At 41.1% G+C, this 18,263-nt stretch overlaps 1 protein-coding gene across 1 annotated transcript in view; it reads left to right on the top strand.

Annotated features, from left to right (window-relative positions):
- The window catches only part of LOC124613758 (odorant receptor 4-like), a 77,678-nt gene extending 59,928 nt beyond the window's left edge, over positions 1 to 17,750 (top strand). Inside the window, exons 5-6 of the mRNA XM_047142474.1 lie at positions 16,988 to 17,143; positions 17,694 to 17,750. Of these exons, the coding sequence (XP_046998430.1) occupies positions 16,988 to 17,143; positions 17,694 to 17,750 (213 nt within the window). The remainder of the gene's footprint in view (positions 1 to 16,987; positions 17,144 to 17,693) is intronic.
- Positions 17,751 to 18,263: the final 513 nt, after the last annotated feature.

Raw genomic sequence — 18,263 nt, 5'->3', positions numbered from 1 at the left:
CATATATAACCCTTAATGTTGGCATTACAGCGTATTGTAATAAATAATACAATGATAAAACACAAGGACCAGTACATAAGTTCCTTAAAGGGTATTGAGGCAGATGATACCCGCAGAAGGCGTGGGCTGAAGGAGCGTTACACTGAACTACTGGCCATCAGACCTGGCCACAGACGGTGCTGCAGGAATCGACCTCTGAAAAGATCCAGCAACAAACATTTTCGCGAGCGATGAGATAGGCAGCCAAAAGTTGCATTCTCTTCAGAAGATGGTAACTCAGACTAGTGGCAGTCTAACGAGTGACTAATGATAATCTTGCTGAAGCTACCTGACGTCAGATAAACCAAATGCAACGATGGAACAATACGACAAAGCCGGAAACGGCGGTCTGCACTACGTCCCCAGAATACTGTGTTTAGAGTGCCTGGAACGAGAAAGGAATCACAACCACCAGAGTAAAGGGATCACCAACCGGCCTGCAATCAACAAAGCTGTCAGATTTACAAGCCTTACCAGACACCAGTAGCAAGGTGAGGAAAAGTACACTGCCGTTACATACACTAACCCCCAGGGGAAGTAACTGGGGTGTTATCGGCCACCAGGCAAGAAAAATTACCGCTGGTTGAACTTAACAAATTGTAACAAGTTGAACCCAGTAAATGGTAATAAGAAGTCGAGGAAAGCTAATCAGATCCGCCTTCCCCAAGCACTCCACTCGCTACTCTTCGCCTTGGCGCAGTACGGGCAGCAACACGAACCCAGGTCACTGGAGAATCGCGAGATACCACAGTGGTGGAGGTTTCTCTACTTGGATTGAAATGCACTCATTTTAAAGCTTGCTGGATCCAGTTTACAACGAGGTCGTGCAACCTCGTGACCACAGCCCTTCCATCCGGCAGTCCATGCGTGCCGCCAGCGGTCCCGGCGTGTTCTAGCACTGCGCAGACCTGGGTCCTCCTGAGTTCCCATCCGAACTGGCCCATTCGCACGACCCGGAAAAACAACGACGTCGCCTCAAAGATAGCGTAACAGTTACTACATTTCGATAAGCGCCACTGCTGCCACTAGTGGACAGGCAACGCTTGCGAGACCGAGTGGCGCCAGTCAACACGAGAAGAAGGCAAAACAATCGCAGCCGTGCCAACTAAACAATACAGTCTGGCTTCCAACAGAGGGCGGAAACCTACAAACAGGACCAACGTGAGCCGCAGCACGGCACAGAAACTTTGTATTTCGTGTAATACACGACAGTATATGAATGGTCGAGGTGGGTGTTCACAAGGTGTTGTTGCAAGGAACATACATTCGAAAGAAACTGAGACAATCCAACAATAAAGGAAGCATTTTCTAATGAATGGCAAGTCATAGCTTAAGTGCCACGGAGATGCATCTATCGAACATCAGAACAGTGAAACTTCCGCTTTCCAGCTCATCTTCTACAATGCTACACTGATTGTAAAGGCCTTGTCTACATGTCTAATTCTGTGCTAACGATACACTGTTAAGATGTTCGCGATTTACTACGTAGATGGTATAGTTACGTATTGCATTTTCAACATATAACCTTAACTTTCATTATACATTTCACACTGTGGAACGGAGCACTTGTGTTTTCCCTATGAAACATGAACTTGCTAATATCAAGGCCGTTAACATTTATGAACCTTCGACTACTATGTCGAACACTAAAAATGTAATTCAATCGCAAAGAAGATCATCAAGAAGTGTTAAGTTCGACAGCTTCTACGACCATGTAAATGGACATCTTTCTCCACTGGAACATCCAGTGTACATGACACTCAGGATGATAAAACACAAGGACCAGTACATAAGTTCCTTAAAGGGTACTGAGGCAGATTATACCCCAGAAGGCGTGGGCTGGAGGAGCGTTACACTGAACTACTGGCCATTAGACCTGCCCACAGACGGTGCTGCAGGAATCGACCTCTGAGAATGTCCAGCAACAATCACTTTCGCGAGCGATGAGACACGCAGCCAGAAGGCATCTATTGTCGATGGGAAAATGGTTTAAATGCTGCTGGGTGTACCACGTCATTGTGTAAAAATAAAATTTTTGAAAAGGTATAAACTAGAAAAACGACGTTTCGACCGTATTACAACAACCTTCACCAGGACAAGCCCTTCCCTGAGGACGGCCGTTTAATGTGGGCGAAACTTATATTTTTAACTGTTATAATTTTATAAAAAGACGCTGTGCAACATCCAGAAGAATTTCAATTTTTCAGGAAAATGTTATTTTCTGCGTCAGAATATGCCCCATATAGCAAATCGTGGATAGCAATAACAACTTGGTATTTATTAGGAGCGTCATGTAGTGACTAAAAGTAAAGCTTGAGAACATGAATTCCTAGTGGAAATTTGTTGTATTTTATCTCTATCATAGGGTCATTAAACCTGTAACGTTTGACCACAACCTTCTAGATTTAGAATAACCTGTTTGCGAGATAGACATCGAAAAATAGAGCAAGTTTGCGTTTGGTGGTTCAACATTGTAATAGTGCTTCTCGTAAAGTATGTGTTGGAGATAAGTGGAACTGTTGACTACTTCTTGCTGAAAGTATATTTCGTGAACTGTCACCTGATCATCTGCTTTGAAGAGTATTCTTGTTTGATGGAGGTCAATAAAAAATAAGGGATGTCTGATGTTATTTAAGTTACGTAATGCACTTTTTGAGCAATGTGTATTACTAACTAATTTCCACCATCTGTGAGGAGAGTCACTACACAGTGTTGAAAAGATTATCCAAAAGTGCGTTAGTTGCGGATACACTAGCAAAGGTGAACTGTCAGCAGAGAACCATATGACAACTCGGGAGAATTGGAGTATGGAGCACATGCTACAGACACAACAAGGGTAAACCCCATATATGATCCAACAACTGCTGCCAACATCTTTGAGGTACACAGCTATAACTTTGTAACCTTAAAGTAACCACACCGGAAATTCTCAGTTAAGAGAAAACGACTCGGCATCTATTTGGGACTTACATTTTACCGGATAGAACTACCGGAGGAAGCTAGTAACAGTTTTTGGTCAAATGGGATTGGGGTTTTTGAACGCTGGGCTATCCAATCTAGTCCCAAAAACATATTCTTTTTTTTGGGCGGGGGGTTATCAGTCTTAAAAAAATGGTTCAAATGGCTTTGAGTACTTGTGACGGAGTTCAAATGGATCTGAGCACTTTGGGACTCAACATCTGAGGTCATCAGTCCCCTAGAACTTAGAACTACTTAAATCTAACTAACCAAAGGACATCACACACATCCATGCCCGAGGCAGGATTCGAACCTGCGACCGTAGTGGTCGCGCGGTTCCAGACTGAGGCGCCTAGAACCGCTCGGTCACACTGACCGGCTATCAGTCTTCTTACTGGTTTGATGAGCTCCCACGAATTCTTCTCCAGTGGTAACCTTTTCATCACACAGTAGCAATTGCAACCTACGTCCTCAATTATATGCTGAATGCATTCCAATCTCTATTTCCCTCTTAAAGTTTTTACCCTCTACATCTCCCTCTAGTACCATGGAAGCTATCCCCAGATGTCTCAATAGATGTCTTATCGTCCTGTCCCTTCTTCTTGCCACTATTTTCCATACATTACTTTCCTCGTCGATTCCTGCTACTTTTCATTAGTTTCGTGTTTCTTCGGTTTACTCTCAGTCCATATTGAGGATCCATTAGACCGCTCATTCCATTCAGCAGATCCTGTAATTCTTCTTCACTTTCACTGAGAGTAGGATTGACATCTGCGAATATTATCACTGATGTCCTTTCAGCTTGAATTTTAATTCCACTCTTGAACCTTTCTTATATCTCCGTCATTATTCTTTGATGTATAGATTGAACAGTAGGGGCGAAAGACTACACCCCTGTCTTATAGTCTTTTTAATCCGGGCACTTCTTTCTTGGTCTCCAGTCTTATTGTTCCCTCTTGGTTCTTGCAAATATTGTGTGTTATCCGTCTTTCCCTGCAACTTATCGCTATTTTTCTCACAATTTCCAACCATTTGAAACTGACATTGCTTTTCTCGGGTCGACAAATCCTACGGCCGTGTCTTGATTTTTCTTCAGTCATGCTTTCATGATCAACTGCAGAGTCAGAACTGTCTGTGGTGCCTTCACCTTTTCTAAAGCCAAACTAATCGGTATCCAACTTCTCCTCAATTTTCTTTTCCATTCTTCTGTATATTGTTCTTGGCAGCAGCTTGTCTGTGCGACGATTCCCGCAATTGTCGGCTCTTGCTCGCTTTGGAGTTGTGCAGATGATGTTTTTGCGAAAGTCTATTGGTATATTGCCTGTCCCATACTTTCTACACACCAAAATGAATATTTTTTTTGTTTCCATTTCCCAAATGGTTTTAGAAACACCGATGGAATGTTACCCTTACATTCCAAAGCTCCTTTCAGTTCTTTTTCTAACACTGGATCTCCTATTTCTTCCCTGTCGACTCCTGTTTCCTCTTCAGTTACGTCATCAGATAAGTCCAACCTTCCACAGAGACCATCACTGTACTCTTTCCACCTATTTGCTCTCTTCTCTACAATTAACAGTGGAATTCTCACTGCACTGCACTTGATTTCACAAATGGCTGTTTTGATTTTTCTGTATGCTGAGTCAGTCCTTCTGACAATCACTTCCTTTTCGATTTCTTCATATTTTACATGCAGCCATTTCACCTTAGCGTCCCTGCTTTCTGTTAGTTTCATTGTTAAGTTAGGTATTCCTGTATTTCCCTGAACATTTTTGTACCCTCTTCTTTCGTTGATCAACTGAAGTATTTCTTCTGTTACCAATGGTTTCTTTGCAAGTACCTTCCTTGTATCTACGTTTTCCTTTCCAACTTCTGTAACTTCTCTGTTTAGAAATGTTCACCACCCTTCAACTGAATTGCCCACTGAGCTACACAATACGACAGTACCTATAGTCTCGGATATCTTCAAGTATATCTCTTCATTCCATATCACTACCATGTCCCACTTCTTTGTGCGTTGATTCTTTCTGTCTAATCCTTAAACTTCAGCCCAGTCTTCATCATTACTTAACTGTGATCTGAGTCTGTATCTGTCCAATATCTGATTTCGGAATCTCTGCCTGACCATCATGTAATGTAACTGGAATTTTCTCCCTGCCTTTTCCAAGTATACCTACTGCTCTTGTGATTTTTAAACATAGTATTCACTATTACTATCTGATAATTATTGCAGAACTCAATTAGTCTTTCTCTTCTCTCGTCCCTGCCACCAAGTCCACACTCTCCTGTAACCCTTCTACTATTTACCCTACAATTTCATACCAGTTACAAAAGACTATTATATTTTTATCTCCCTATATCTACCGAATTACTCGTTCAGTATCCTCGTATACTTCCTTTCTCTCTCTTCATCTTTTGCTTGCGGCGTCGGCACGTACACCTGAACTGTTGCTGTCGGTGTTGGTTTGTTGTCGATCACAATAAAAACAACATATCATTGAACGGTTCGCAATAACTGAGCCATTGTCCTGCCTTCCTATTCACAACGAATCCTACTCCCATTATACCATTTTCTGCTGCTGTTGACATTACCCTATGCTTATCTGATCAGACGGTCTAATTTCCATTTCACTTCACCTACACTCACTATAGAAGCCTTAGCATTTACCTTTTAAGATTTTTTAGCTTCCCTACCACGTTCAAACCTGTGATATTTCATGCCTCCATTGACAGAACATTACTCTTTTATTGATTATTCAGTATTTTGCTGATGGTCACCTCCCCTAATAGAGATTGCAAAAAATTGTCACTCTAGAGGAGTACTATGAACTGTCCATGATGGAGTGGTTAACGCTGGATTGTCGTTTTTTTCTGATGAATCATCGCTGCCTTTTTGGGGACCAGAAATTCAGAATATCACGTTCGAATTCTTAAAATCCTGATCACATGCATAAAGATCTTCTGCAAGTTGTGAGACCTGTAGTGTGGTGTGCCAATAGTGGCAACACATCTTTTCCCTGACCATGAAATCTGATCGTTATGTGAACAATAGCGCGGCGTTTTACAGAGAAATAACAACCAACAAAGGGACCTTTACTTATATCATGTAGGGCAATGTAATAGTGTAAACTACTAATGAATTTGTAGCAGTATTATGAGGTGTTTTCGAGTATAGGTTGGCTACTATCACACGAAACGTGACAAGTGTAGATCATTCAACTGTACAGACTGGTCGAAATCCTACTTAGTAAGTTAATAAATTAAAATAGTGGAGGAGAGAAATGATTATCTGGGCCCTTTTTTTTAGATGTATATAGAATTAAGACTAATTTTGTTGGAAACAGCATCATGATCCGTGTGGTAGATCGTGAGACTTTAGCGCTGAAATTAGAATTCGAGGGACTGTGTGAAAGCAGGAGAGGGTGGCATCGCGCCTTAGGACGCCACGCCAACATGACGGGCAGGATAATGTGGTTACGGAAACTTTCGGAGAGAGCCAGAGTGGATGCGAAAGGCACAAACTAAAAGTAAGACGAAATTTTCGACTTGGAAAGCAGCAGACGAATGATTTCAAGGAAGGGACGACTAAGAAAAGAAAAAAAAATCGTTCTGGAAAACGCATTATGTAAGATTAAGGATGAAGCGAAATTTATTTCGAAGAGTGTTCCTAAAAAGTTTCCGCTGGAGGAATCGATGTAGGACGTTGTGATGTTGATAGAAAACAATTGGTATAGTGAATTGTCTGACATTACAGTTGAAGTTTCAGTTGACTCAAAGTTATAAGTAGAACCGACAAACCACTGTGTAGTGCAGAAAATGCCAGGCACTTACTGAGGTCGGGCCTATTTAAGATGGCAATCCATATTGGTTAGATCACAAGCCTGGCATCTGTTCATTTGACGTTAAATAAATCTGAATACCTACAGCCGCGTCGACATGCTTTTAACTTTTGTTTCGAAGTATATTTTCTCTGGTGACAAGACCTACAGAATTAGGCGGTAATATTATATATTGCAGTAAAGTCAAAAAACAAAGCATAACTTCACAAGTCAAAAAATATATATATACGTATCCAGTGCGCCAACAAGAAATACACATTGATAAATGTTCATGCACCCACAAACATAGACAACAAAAAACGCCAACTACAAACTGAAAAATTCTGGACTAAACTTGAAGATGTCATGGCCAAAATTCCCCGGGATGATATCAAAATCTTAATGGGAGATTTCAATGCACAAATTGGCAGAGAGAAAGAACACCAAAAAACTGTAGGAAAATATCCAGCACACAGATTCACCAACAGAAACGGACTGAGATTTATTGAACTATGCCAACAAAATAATCTAAAAATAATGTCTACATCTTTGAGAAAAAAACCTAGAAAACAAAAGACCTGGAGGTCCCCCATACAAGAGATCGGCGAATATCAGATTGACCACATTACCATCTCCTATTTCGTACAGAAAGAGATCCATGATGTCCAAGTCCGCAGAGGGGCGAACATTGACTCAGACCACTACTTAACACGCATTAAAGTGAAATTCACCCCAAAAAAATTCTATCCGAAGAAAACACACATGATGAAATTTGACACACGAACAATCAAAGAAACCAATCTGAAGGAGGAGTGGGAAAAGGAAGCAGCTGACTCTTGGGAAAAATTTCGAACAAAAATTACAAAGAAGGCAAAAGAACTGATCCCATTGAGAAAGAACACAAAACACCCCTGGTGGGACTCTGGATGTGAAAAAGAGCTGGAAGAAAGAAAGAAAGCCTTTCTGAAGTATAACAGTAAAAAATCCCCAGAAAATCCAGATCACTTCCACAACACCAGAAGACAAGTGGCAAAAACAATCAGACAAGTCAAGAGGAAGTACCTCAAGGAACAGTGTGAGTCTAATGATGAAAATTTCCGTAACTATAATGTACGAGACTTCTATAAGACCTTTGCTGGGAGAATCAATGGATACGGCTCACGAAATCTATGTTTCAGAAAACCAGATGGAAAACTAGCACTCACAAATCGGGAAAATTGTGAGGAGCTGGCAATATACTTTTCCGGACTCCTCAATTGCCCTGAACCTTCCTCAAGATTCCCTCAAGAAACTGTTATCTACACAAATCCAGAATCCCCACCACCTACACTAGAGGAGATCCAAAGACATATTCATAGACTGAAAAACAACAAGGCATCCGGAGAAGACAATATCACTGCAGAACTACTTAAAAATCTTGGACCAAATTCCCTCAAAGAACTCACTCAAATCATCACAGACATTTGGCAGACAGAAAAACTACCAGAAGATTGGAAATGCGCCCTAATTCATCCACTGCATAAAAAGGGAGACATGGCAGATATAAACAACTATCGAGGAATCTCCCTTCTCCAAGTCACTTATAAAATCCTCTCAGCTTGTCTTCTTCAACGAACACAAGAACAACTCGAACACAGTATTGGTGAATACCAAGCTGGCTTTCGCCCTCACCGATCCTGTGCAGAACAAATTTTCAATTTGAAGACAACACTAAAATACAAAGCAGTCAGAAACAGTCCGATCATTTGTTCCTTTGTTGATTTTGCAAAGGCTTATGATTCAATCTATAGGCAATCTCTCTTTATTATCCTTGAGGAGCTAGGACTCGATCCGAAAACCCTAAACCTTATCAAAGAAATGCTCACAAACACAACTTCTAAGATAAAATTCCTGGGTGAAATATCAGAGCCCTTCCTGATCAAAACCGGCGTCAGACAAGGTGACGGCTTGTCTCCACTCCTCTTCAACCTTGTCTTAGACAAAGTCATCCGAGAATGGGAAAAAGAACTGAAGAATCAAAATTACTGGAAGCCTATACAACTAGGAAGATCTAAAGATGGTATTAAAATTTCATGCTTGGCATTTGAAGATGACGTGGCCATTCTAGCAGAAAACGAGACCACAGCAATTAAACAGATAGACATTCTCAAAGAATGCGCCGAAAAAGTTGGGCTGCAAAATCCTTCCAAAAAACCAAATTCATCTGCTCAAAATTTGAAACTCAAAAACTGACTACAAAATATGGACAAATTGAGAGAGTTCCATTCTTTAAATACTTAGGCGAGGTCCTAGAACCCACAGGGGGAGAGAAAACTGCACAAAAAGTTCGACTACAAAAACTGAAAAGAGCATACTGGAAAACCCACAATATCTACAATAAAAAGTGTCTCTCCATTCACTCAAAAATACGACACTACAATACAAGCCCGAAGCACTATATGCCAGCGAAACACTCACACTCCATAGAAAAGGCGACCTGGAAGGCATCCTGAAAGAGGAACGCAAAATTATCAGAAAGATTCTTGGCCCAAAAAGAACGGAAGATGGATACAGGTTACAGTCTCGGAAAACTACAGAAAAATTATCTAACCACGCCGCAGACATCCGGAAAAGAAGACTAAAATTTTACGGTCATATCCACGGACTCCCACCACCCAGACTCTCCCACAAAATTTTAATATACATTGAAAATTTGAAAACCGTACCCTGGATACAAGAAACCAAAACAGATCTAGCAAATGCACAAATAAATTCTTCAGAAGTTATAAACAGAAATGTATACAGGCAAAAAATCAATAGTTGGAAAGTACAACCCGAGAATGAAGTTTGCAAGAGACAGGGGACAAAATGGACAGAGGAAAGAAAGAGAATTCATGGGGAAAGAATGAGAGAAGTTTGGAGAATTAAAAAATTGAATCGGAAAAGCTTTGCGTGATCCGTATGGGTCCAATCGCACATAATAATAATAATAATATATATACGTAGAAACGGCATACTACACAGAAAAAAAAACGAAGCTGAAAACAGGAATCACTTCCCGAAACGCTTCGTGTAAAATATAAATAAAAGTAAATCGTGACTGGCAGCATAAAAGTTAGTTATAAATAAACCCATTGTTTTCACAGTGGCAGGTTTTCACAAACCACTTCTAATAAGACAGTCAGTTTAGGGCAGTGGTTGTCAAACTTTTTAAGACAAGTTCCCTGAACTACATCGTACAGTAACCAAAACCGCCAACAAAATTTACTGTCTAACTAAAGTTGAGAGTGAACAAAAATAACCAGACGCAGTTTTTCAGAAATGAGCAGGAGAAAACGTCATTTCAAATTCACAAAAACAACAAAAACACGCAAAATAAAATCCATCCACAGCTCAGAACAATACCAGTCCAGCAAGGATGACATGGTTTACAAATCTAGACCTGTGGACGATTTCCACTGACAGTCACAGGAGTCACACAGTGTAAATTGCAAGAAAAAGTAAAAGAAAAATCCCACTGTGGATGACGCAGTTGTGGTGAAACACGCATCGGTAATAATACAAAACAAATGTGTGCTTGTAAAAAGGTGGACCCACACATAATTCATTATTATTGAAAAAAATGTTTCAACATTCTAATTTTTAATATTACAGGAAAATACACAACATTTTGTTAACGCTTAGCAAATAAAACTTACATCTTTTTGTAAGTGTTGTATTAAAGCAAGAAGTAATGAAAGGCAATGAGATGGTTGCTATTGCTTATTTTTAATACTTTTTTTATATTAGGTCTGGTCTCGAAGATGCACATCATAAATCGTGGTCCAAGTTCAGTCAGTTCTTTGCTTTTGTTTTCAGTGCCACCATAGTCGGAAAGCAACTTGCACATCAAATGGTTAAAATGGCTCTAAACACTATGGGACTTAACATCTGAGGACATCAGTCCCCAAGACTTAGAACTACTTAAACCTAACTAACTTGAGGTCATCACACACATTCATGCCTGAGGCATGACCTGCGACCGTAGCAACCGCGCGGTTCCGTACTGAAGCGTCTAGACCGCTCGGCCACAACGGCCGGCCGCTTGCACATCTGTAAGATTTGACGAATGGTATCAATATTGTCAATACTTTTCTGACAATAATGGATACTCGTCAACCAGCAGTCTCCAAAATGTTGCCAGTTCTGTTTTGGAGAAATCTATTTTCAGTGTGTTGTCTTCATGTAGTATAAAGAAATTCTGCTTTCGCTTGAATTTCACAATCTGAAAATATTCCTTCGCTCCCTGAAAACGGTCTTTAAACCGAGGCATTTACTTGCCAGTTCTCCAGTTCATGAAAATAGTTACCGATAGACTTTATTACTGAAGGTAAGTGGTGACTTATTTCATTTCTCAATGAGCATTTTTCACTGTTGGCATCGAGCAATACTGTCAATTATGGGAACATCGAAATGTCTTGAACTTCAGTCCTGCGCTGGTAAAACCCCAACCTAAAAAATAAATAAAAAAAACGACTGGCAGCTTTATCTTGTGCCGTCAAAATATTCACCACATTTCCTTGAAAGCCGAGGTTCAGCAAGAAATCCGCAAGATATGCCACTTTGGAAAGAAATATATTATCTGTTATTTTAGCATGTTAATCTTTCTCCATTTCCGTCCACGCCCTTTCCAGAATCAAACCAGTTTGTGATAAGAGGTCAAGTACTTTATGCAACACCTTGCCACATGACAGTCATCGAACTTCTGTGTGGAATAAGACAACATCGAATTTCGCTCCAACCTCTTTGAACAACTCTTTGAGAACTCTTGTGTTTGTTCCACTACCTCAGATACGGTTTACAGTCTTCACTACCTAAGTGAGTACATTTAACAAATCAGGTGGAAGTGTTTTCACAGCCAGAGCATAGCGATGTATAATGCAATGACTGAATGTTGCATTTGGAGCAACATTTTTCACCAATCTGTGGCGTCCTGAGCGAACGCCCAAATGGCAGCTGCTCCGTCTGTACATACACAAACCAACCAACTTCGACGATTGTTACTTATTTCCTTCAACAAAATTCGTTACTGATCGGAAATTATTCTCTCTGCGTGTAGTAGTGTCTAATGATTCTGTGTACAATTATCCTTCTTTCAGGCCATCATCTTTTATGAAATGAACATGGACAAGCAGCTGGGAACTACATGAAACGTCAGTCGATTCACCTAACTGCAGTACAAAAAAATTACTTGATCTTATTTCGGTGAGTACTATGTCCTAAAATATCCACACTCTTGTCCTCGATGCAACATCTGATCGTGTTGTTAGAAATAAATATTTTTTCCACGCGTTGCTCTCCTAGAACCAACATAACTGTATCTATTAAGCAAACCTTGATGAGATCCTCTCTTATTGATGAGGTTTCTTGTTTTCAGCGATTCGAAGAGCGCTTCGGTATGAAGCTTCACGACCAGCTTCTAGCAACTGAAAAAAGTAGCATGATGAATTCGTGTGTGAACTTTACTATGCAGCTTCTTTGCGTCTGAAGAGTTCAATGTCTTTTCCAGCGAACTATACATGACTTCTTTCAAAGTGGTCTTATTTGCTCAGTTTCATATTCTCTGCTGTTAGCACTTTACTGCGCGGAACACGCTGGGGCTTTTCGTTACCGTTGTCAACTATCGTGATAAAACCCAACCGCAGAAAAGGTTCTTTGTACGAACTTTTTGATACCGGTGGCATGGATCCCAGAAGAAGTTCAAAATGGCTCTGAGCACTATGGGACTCAACATCTTAGGTCATAAGTCCCCTAGAACTTAGAACTACTTAAACCTAACTAACCTAAGGACATCACACACACCCATGCCCGAGGCAGGATTCGAACCTGCGACCGTAGCAGTCCCGCGGTTCCGGACTGCAGCGCCAGAACCGCTAGACCACCGCGGCCGGCGTCCCAGAAGAAGGAAAAGTTGTCTAAAGTACGGACACTTTATAGAAAGAAGCACACCACAATGCATTTTTGGAAAAATAGGTGGCGTTAATGTAACATTAATATTAAAAACATAATGCTACTGATGTTAATGAGTTCCGGTTCACGTGTATTTGCGAGTGAATTAACGTATTCATATTTTGCCATGAACATTTCGCCTCTGTTTATTATGAAGCACCTTTAGTAACCTGAAAAGTATATCAATATAGTGTTGCTATACTTTATTGATTGAAAGTTTAACAATTTGTATCAGCCTTACTTTTCCTCGCCGTTTTTCACATCAGCAAACTTTGTCAGAGGGGAAAGAAGTAATAAGTGAGAGTTAAAAATGCTAGGATTGGCCAGGGATCGAAACCGAGACTTATTTATACTTTATCACTGAGCTCTCTAGTTTAGCTCGTCAAGGAAGGAGGAGATATGGCCAGACTGGGAGCACCATGTTTACGGCTGAGGAAGAGACGGAGAGAACAAAAGCGTACGCTGCAGTAGTCTTAAGCCTAGTACGCTCTCAGACGCAAAGCTACGACTCACTGTTGCAAGGCTGCTTCTGGACAGCTACTCATATGAGTTGATGCATTGCACCTCGAATCAGTTGCTTGCAGGACAGTATTTCCCAGGCATTTTGAATTCTACCCGAAATGGGATTCTCATGCCAATCGTTTCGGACATGAGAGACAAGTAAATATCGCACTGCGCCGCCATGCATTGTACAGTCTGACAAGTTACGGCATACCACATATTGCGTAAATGGCTTACTGTTCTCAAGCGTAGTGACACCTTGAGTGATTATATTCGCATTGGGGCAGTGTGTCCACGCTAAGTATGGAGTATAACCGCAAAGAAACTAAATAACTTATAGCTATTTGTAGAGAAAAGCTGAAATTGTGGGATCCCAAGGACAATAAGTATCACATAAAAAGAAAACTAACCGATGACTTGGAGCGGGTCGCCGGTGATGTCGCATGCGAAACCGGTGAAGCTAAGAACAATATGCGTACTTTGACGACAACAGCTCAAATATTTTGGATGTCTTGAATAGATACATGACACTCATAAAGGAATCTGCCGTTGCCAAAACGTTTGCTTGATTTTGCAACTATGCAGCTGCGTCCATTATTCGTAGTTCATACACAACAGATGTTAAGTCATTGAGGGACATTCGATAAAAAAATCAGACAGTTCAATTTTGCCAACAAGTAGTTCTGCAAGTTTCGCAGGAGAGCTTCTGTAAAGTTTGGAAGGTAGGAGACGAGGTACTGGCAGAAGTAAAGCTGTGAGGACGGGGCGTGAGTCGTGCTTGGGTAGCTCAGTTGGTAGAGCACTTGCACTGTAGAGTGCAAATTTCATTCTAGAAACATCTCCCAGGTTGTGGCTAAGCCATGTCTCCGCAATATCCTTCCTTTCAGGAGTGCTAGTTCTGCAAGTTTCGCAGGAGAGCTTCTGTAAAGATTGGAAGGTAGGAGACGAGGTACTGGCAGAAGTAAAGCTGTGAGGACGGGGCGCGGTTCCAGACAAGCGCATAGAACCGCTCGGCCTCACCGGCCGGGCCAATCGCTGTTCCTTTATGTGGACAATTGGGTGTGCGATTGATCAGCGTTGTTATAATTACTAGCGAAATCCGTAGATTCAGCCAACCGCAGTGGAAATAAACGACTAAAAGGAATAATAGGGAAGGGTCAAGAAAATGAACTTTTGACAGAAAAGTTTTGCCAGATCGCTGCACTACTAAGGGCCAGTTATACAGTCCCTGGTTAACGGCCGCTTTATGTTCTATTCTAGAAAGAGCGCGGAAAACGCGTCACACGAACACGTAATAACACTTTACTGGATAATAAATGTGGGATAACTGAACCTGTGATTCTGGCAGGGTTAGTAAGTTAACCGGAGAATAAATCTTCACAATGGCAGGTATAGTTACAGAAATAATGATGACAAGATTGTTTGTTAGAACGAGGAAAGAGAAAAAAGGGGACATCACACAAATATTATGGAAGAATATGGCGATCTCAACTTTATGTAAATATTTCGTATTACTACTTTTCGGTCACCCGCTTGAGGAACTGGAGCATATGGATGAAATGTGAAATTATTTCCTAACATATAACTTTTTGCTGTAGTACGCCTAATTGCCACTTAATAGTGGTATGTCGTGAATTATTTTCTGTCGTGTTATTTATGTAAATGAGGTAGATAAAAATGACCACTTGTGTCAAAACAGTCTCGCTTATTTGGCTGCAATATTAGAAAGGCCTATTTTGTTTTATCCTGCAGGCAGTGAGAAAATAGACGTAATCAAATCGAGAAACTGCATCAGTCTTGGGTAGTACTCGCATTAACGGCTTTTTCAATATTAGATAGCAACATCTTGATTTTTCATGTAGCAAAACGTTTGACGAACTTTGATGAGATAATAGATTCTTTCGCAGAAAGGAAAGTACGCCTTCGAAATCTATAGCAAGATGAGAGAGAAAAACATGCTGAGATCTAAGGATTGAAGAAATGTATACTGTCTTCCCTGTCTCTTGTCTTAATTTGTCACTCAAAAGAGAAAGCTATTAGCTAACAGGCAATAAAGAGTGCAATTTTTCTGAAGGGTTCTTATTCTCCTGGTTACAAGTAATCTCACCCAGTACTAAATGTGAGTTTTGTTAAGGAGTGTAGGATGTCAAAGCGGCCGACTGGAAGCAAGAGAAGCAACACAGGACATTTTAATTTCCACTGTCCTGAATATAGGTTTGTTGGCTTTTGATGGCTTCTATTACAAAGTAGACACGTTTGAATTCCACCGAGCGAAATACAGTGACGTGTGACAGAAGAATCATGTTTGGAGAGGAGTGACTCTGCACTTTGGCACACTTAAGACCAAATAACGTGTCTTACATTTCCTCGAACATACATGTTTTATATATGAAACTCCTCAGAAAGATGTGCCCTACAAAATGAACAGGTTTTGGACACTTGATTTTTTTTTAATTTTTACGCCCTATCTCAAATGCTCAACCTGAGGGGGGGCGGGGGTGGGGGGCACTATCAAGTTTTCACCCCGGTTCGGAAATATCGTAGATCCGGAGCTGACCCCTTTCCAAGTCTTAGTGTAGTCACGCAGTGTTTAGTGAGGCGCCCACTGAAGTCAAACCACAGTGTCTCGACCAGGTAAAGCCTCAAGTGTCTGAAGGTAGGTGTGTGTCGAAATTATGTCTCACATCCCAGTTGGATTGCCACTTATCGTCACATGCAAGTTGTTTGATATTACATCCCAGAACGAAATGTTAGCTCGTTTCTTCCATCTTGGTGTAAACTAGGGTACTGTTTCTTGAACCTGAAATTGATAAACCTATTCTTAAAATAACCGAGAGGATGTCAACCGTGTTGCAGCATCATACAGAGGCTCTCAATTTAAAAAACTTCCTGGCAGATTAAAACTGTGTGCCAGACCGAGACTCGAACTCTGGACCTTTGCCTTTCGCGGGCAGGTGCTCTACCAACTGAGGTACCCAAGCACGACTCAAGCCTCCTCCTCACAGCTTTCTTCCGGGAGCGCTAGTTTTGCGTGGTATGCAGGAGAGCTTCTGCGAAGTTTGGGAGGTAGGAGACGAGGTACTCCCGGAATTAAAGCTATGAGGACGGGGCGTGAGTCGTGCTTGGATAGCTCAGTTGGAAGAGCACTTGCCCGCGAAAGGCAAAGGTCCCGAGGCCGAGGCTCGGTCTGCCACACAGTTTTCACCTGCCAGGAAGTTTCATATTAGCGCACACTCCGCTGCAGAGAGAAAATTTCATTGTGGCTCTCAATTTAACTGATGAGAATTTTCAGTATTCCAAAGCCCACTGCTCTGGTTGTTCATGTAGACTGTACAGCGATAAAAACAACCATGTACAGTATCATCAGAAAAATAGTCTTCGAAGTTTCTTTCCAACACCTCAGAAGAAATACGTATTTGTATTACATATATATAAACAACAAAGTCTGTGTCACAATTCAGCAGCTACGATTATAAACATTAAAAATTACATGCGCTCTTTGGAAATATCACCACGTTCTCCACTATAAACCGCTCTTAATGTATTTACTCGTTCTGGATATGTTTCAGGAGGCCTGTCTTGGCTGCCTCAACCTGTATTTTCAAATATCTGAGAAAAACGATCCTGCCTACTGATGACGAAAACTGACACCAGCAGAAAAATCATAAGATGCCATTTGTGATTTCAATTTTCCGTTATGTTTGCAGAGCGAGCGCCTGCAGGTGTCTGCGTACAGCTGCGACTGGACTGGGGGATCCCCACGTTTCCTCAGGGAGCTGCGGATCTTCCAGTGCCGCACGGGGCGTCCCCTGCTGCTAACCGCCAGCAAGTTCTACACCATCACCAGGGAGACATTCCTACTGGTCAGTCTTCTAGAGAATAACCATATGGTAGAAAAATTCATATCTTTAAAAGTATATAGCAATACACTAAAGTGAAATAGAGACTTATTTGAAACCCGATTTCTGTCAGTTTCAATACATTAATTTTTTATATTCTCATGACTCTTCTGTCTGCCCTGGTGCTACTCGCGTCAAATTTCTACCCTCCTTCACCTAAGAAGAAGACTTAACACGATGTCTTCAGTTGTTAGACTTACCTCTATATCTGTCTTCCCCTGCGGTTGTTATTTCTATGGCTCCGTTTAGTATCGTTGAAACCACTCTGTAATCTCGTAAGACCTGTTGAATTATCCAGTCCCTTCTTCTGACAGGTGTTTCCCACAGACTCCTGTTCCTGGAGATTCTGTAGAGACACACCTTATTTCTGCAGGAGTAATTATTGACGGTTCATTGTTATATACGAAAGATAATTTTTGTGGGCAATAGATAAACAATCCTGCTGTCAAGTTTTGTCATGATGAGTGATATCTCCACCGTACTGAAGTTAATTATTCCTGTCTTTCTTTTGCAGCTGATAAACGCTTCCTACTCCTACTTCGCGCTGCTGAATCAGCTGAATTCGGAATAGTTGACACCAGTGAGCATCTGTGTGGCTGCAGTATGCGGTAGTAGTAGTCATTACTACCTCAATGAATGGCAACGACCAAGAAATCATACTATTTGTTTTTCTATGAACATTATACTCTAGAAGACAGAAATGAGACTTTGAATATATGGGTTGGTAGCAAACCTGTAACTCGCATTGTGTAGGGAATGTATGCACCAGGTAGAAGAAAACAGATTTCACATCCGCACAGCATTGTTTAGAAGTGAATCACAAATAATCTGTACTATTGAAATGTTGCACTGAGGCCACAGAGAGAGACAACATGTACTTTGAGACCTTTGAATATTATAAATTAGTCGTAAAGGCCAAACGTCCACCCAGAACTACTACTGTACGACCACTTCTGTATACCGGCACTGCATTAATATTTAAAGAAAAATAAATTAATCCTTTCCCTTTTGTCAGCCATTCTCTACTGTTCATATACAATTTGTACTGAAATGAAATGTCCCGTCAGGTAGGCCAGTCGCCTGG

Source organism: Schistocerca americana, chromosome 4, assembly GCF_021461395.2.
Source record: "Schistocerca americana isolate TAMUIC-IGC-003095 chromosome 4, iqSchAmer2.1, whole genome shotgun sequence".
Lineage (NCBI taxonomy): Eukaryota > Metazoa > Arthropoda > Insecta > Orthoptera > Acrididae > Schistocerca > Schistocerca americana.
This window is presented reverse-complemented; position numbering and strand designations above follow the sequence as displayed.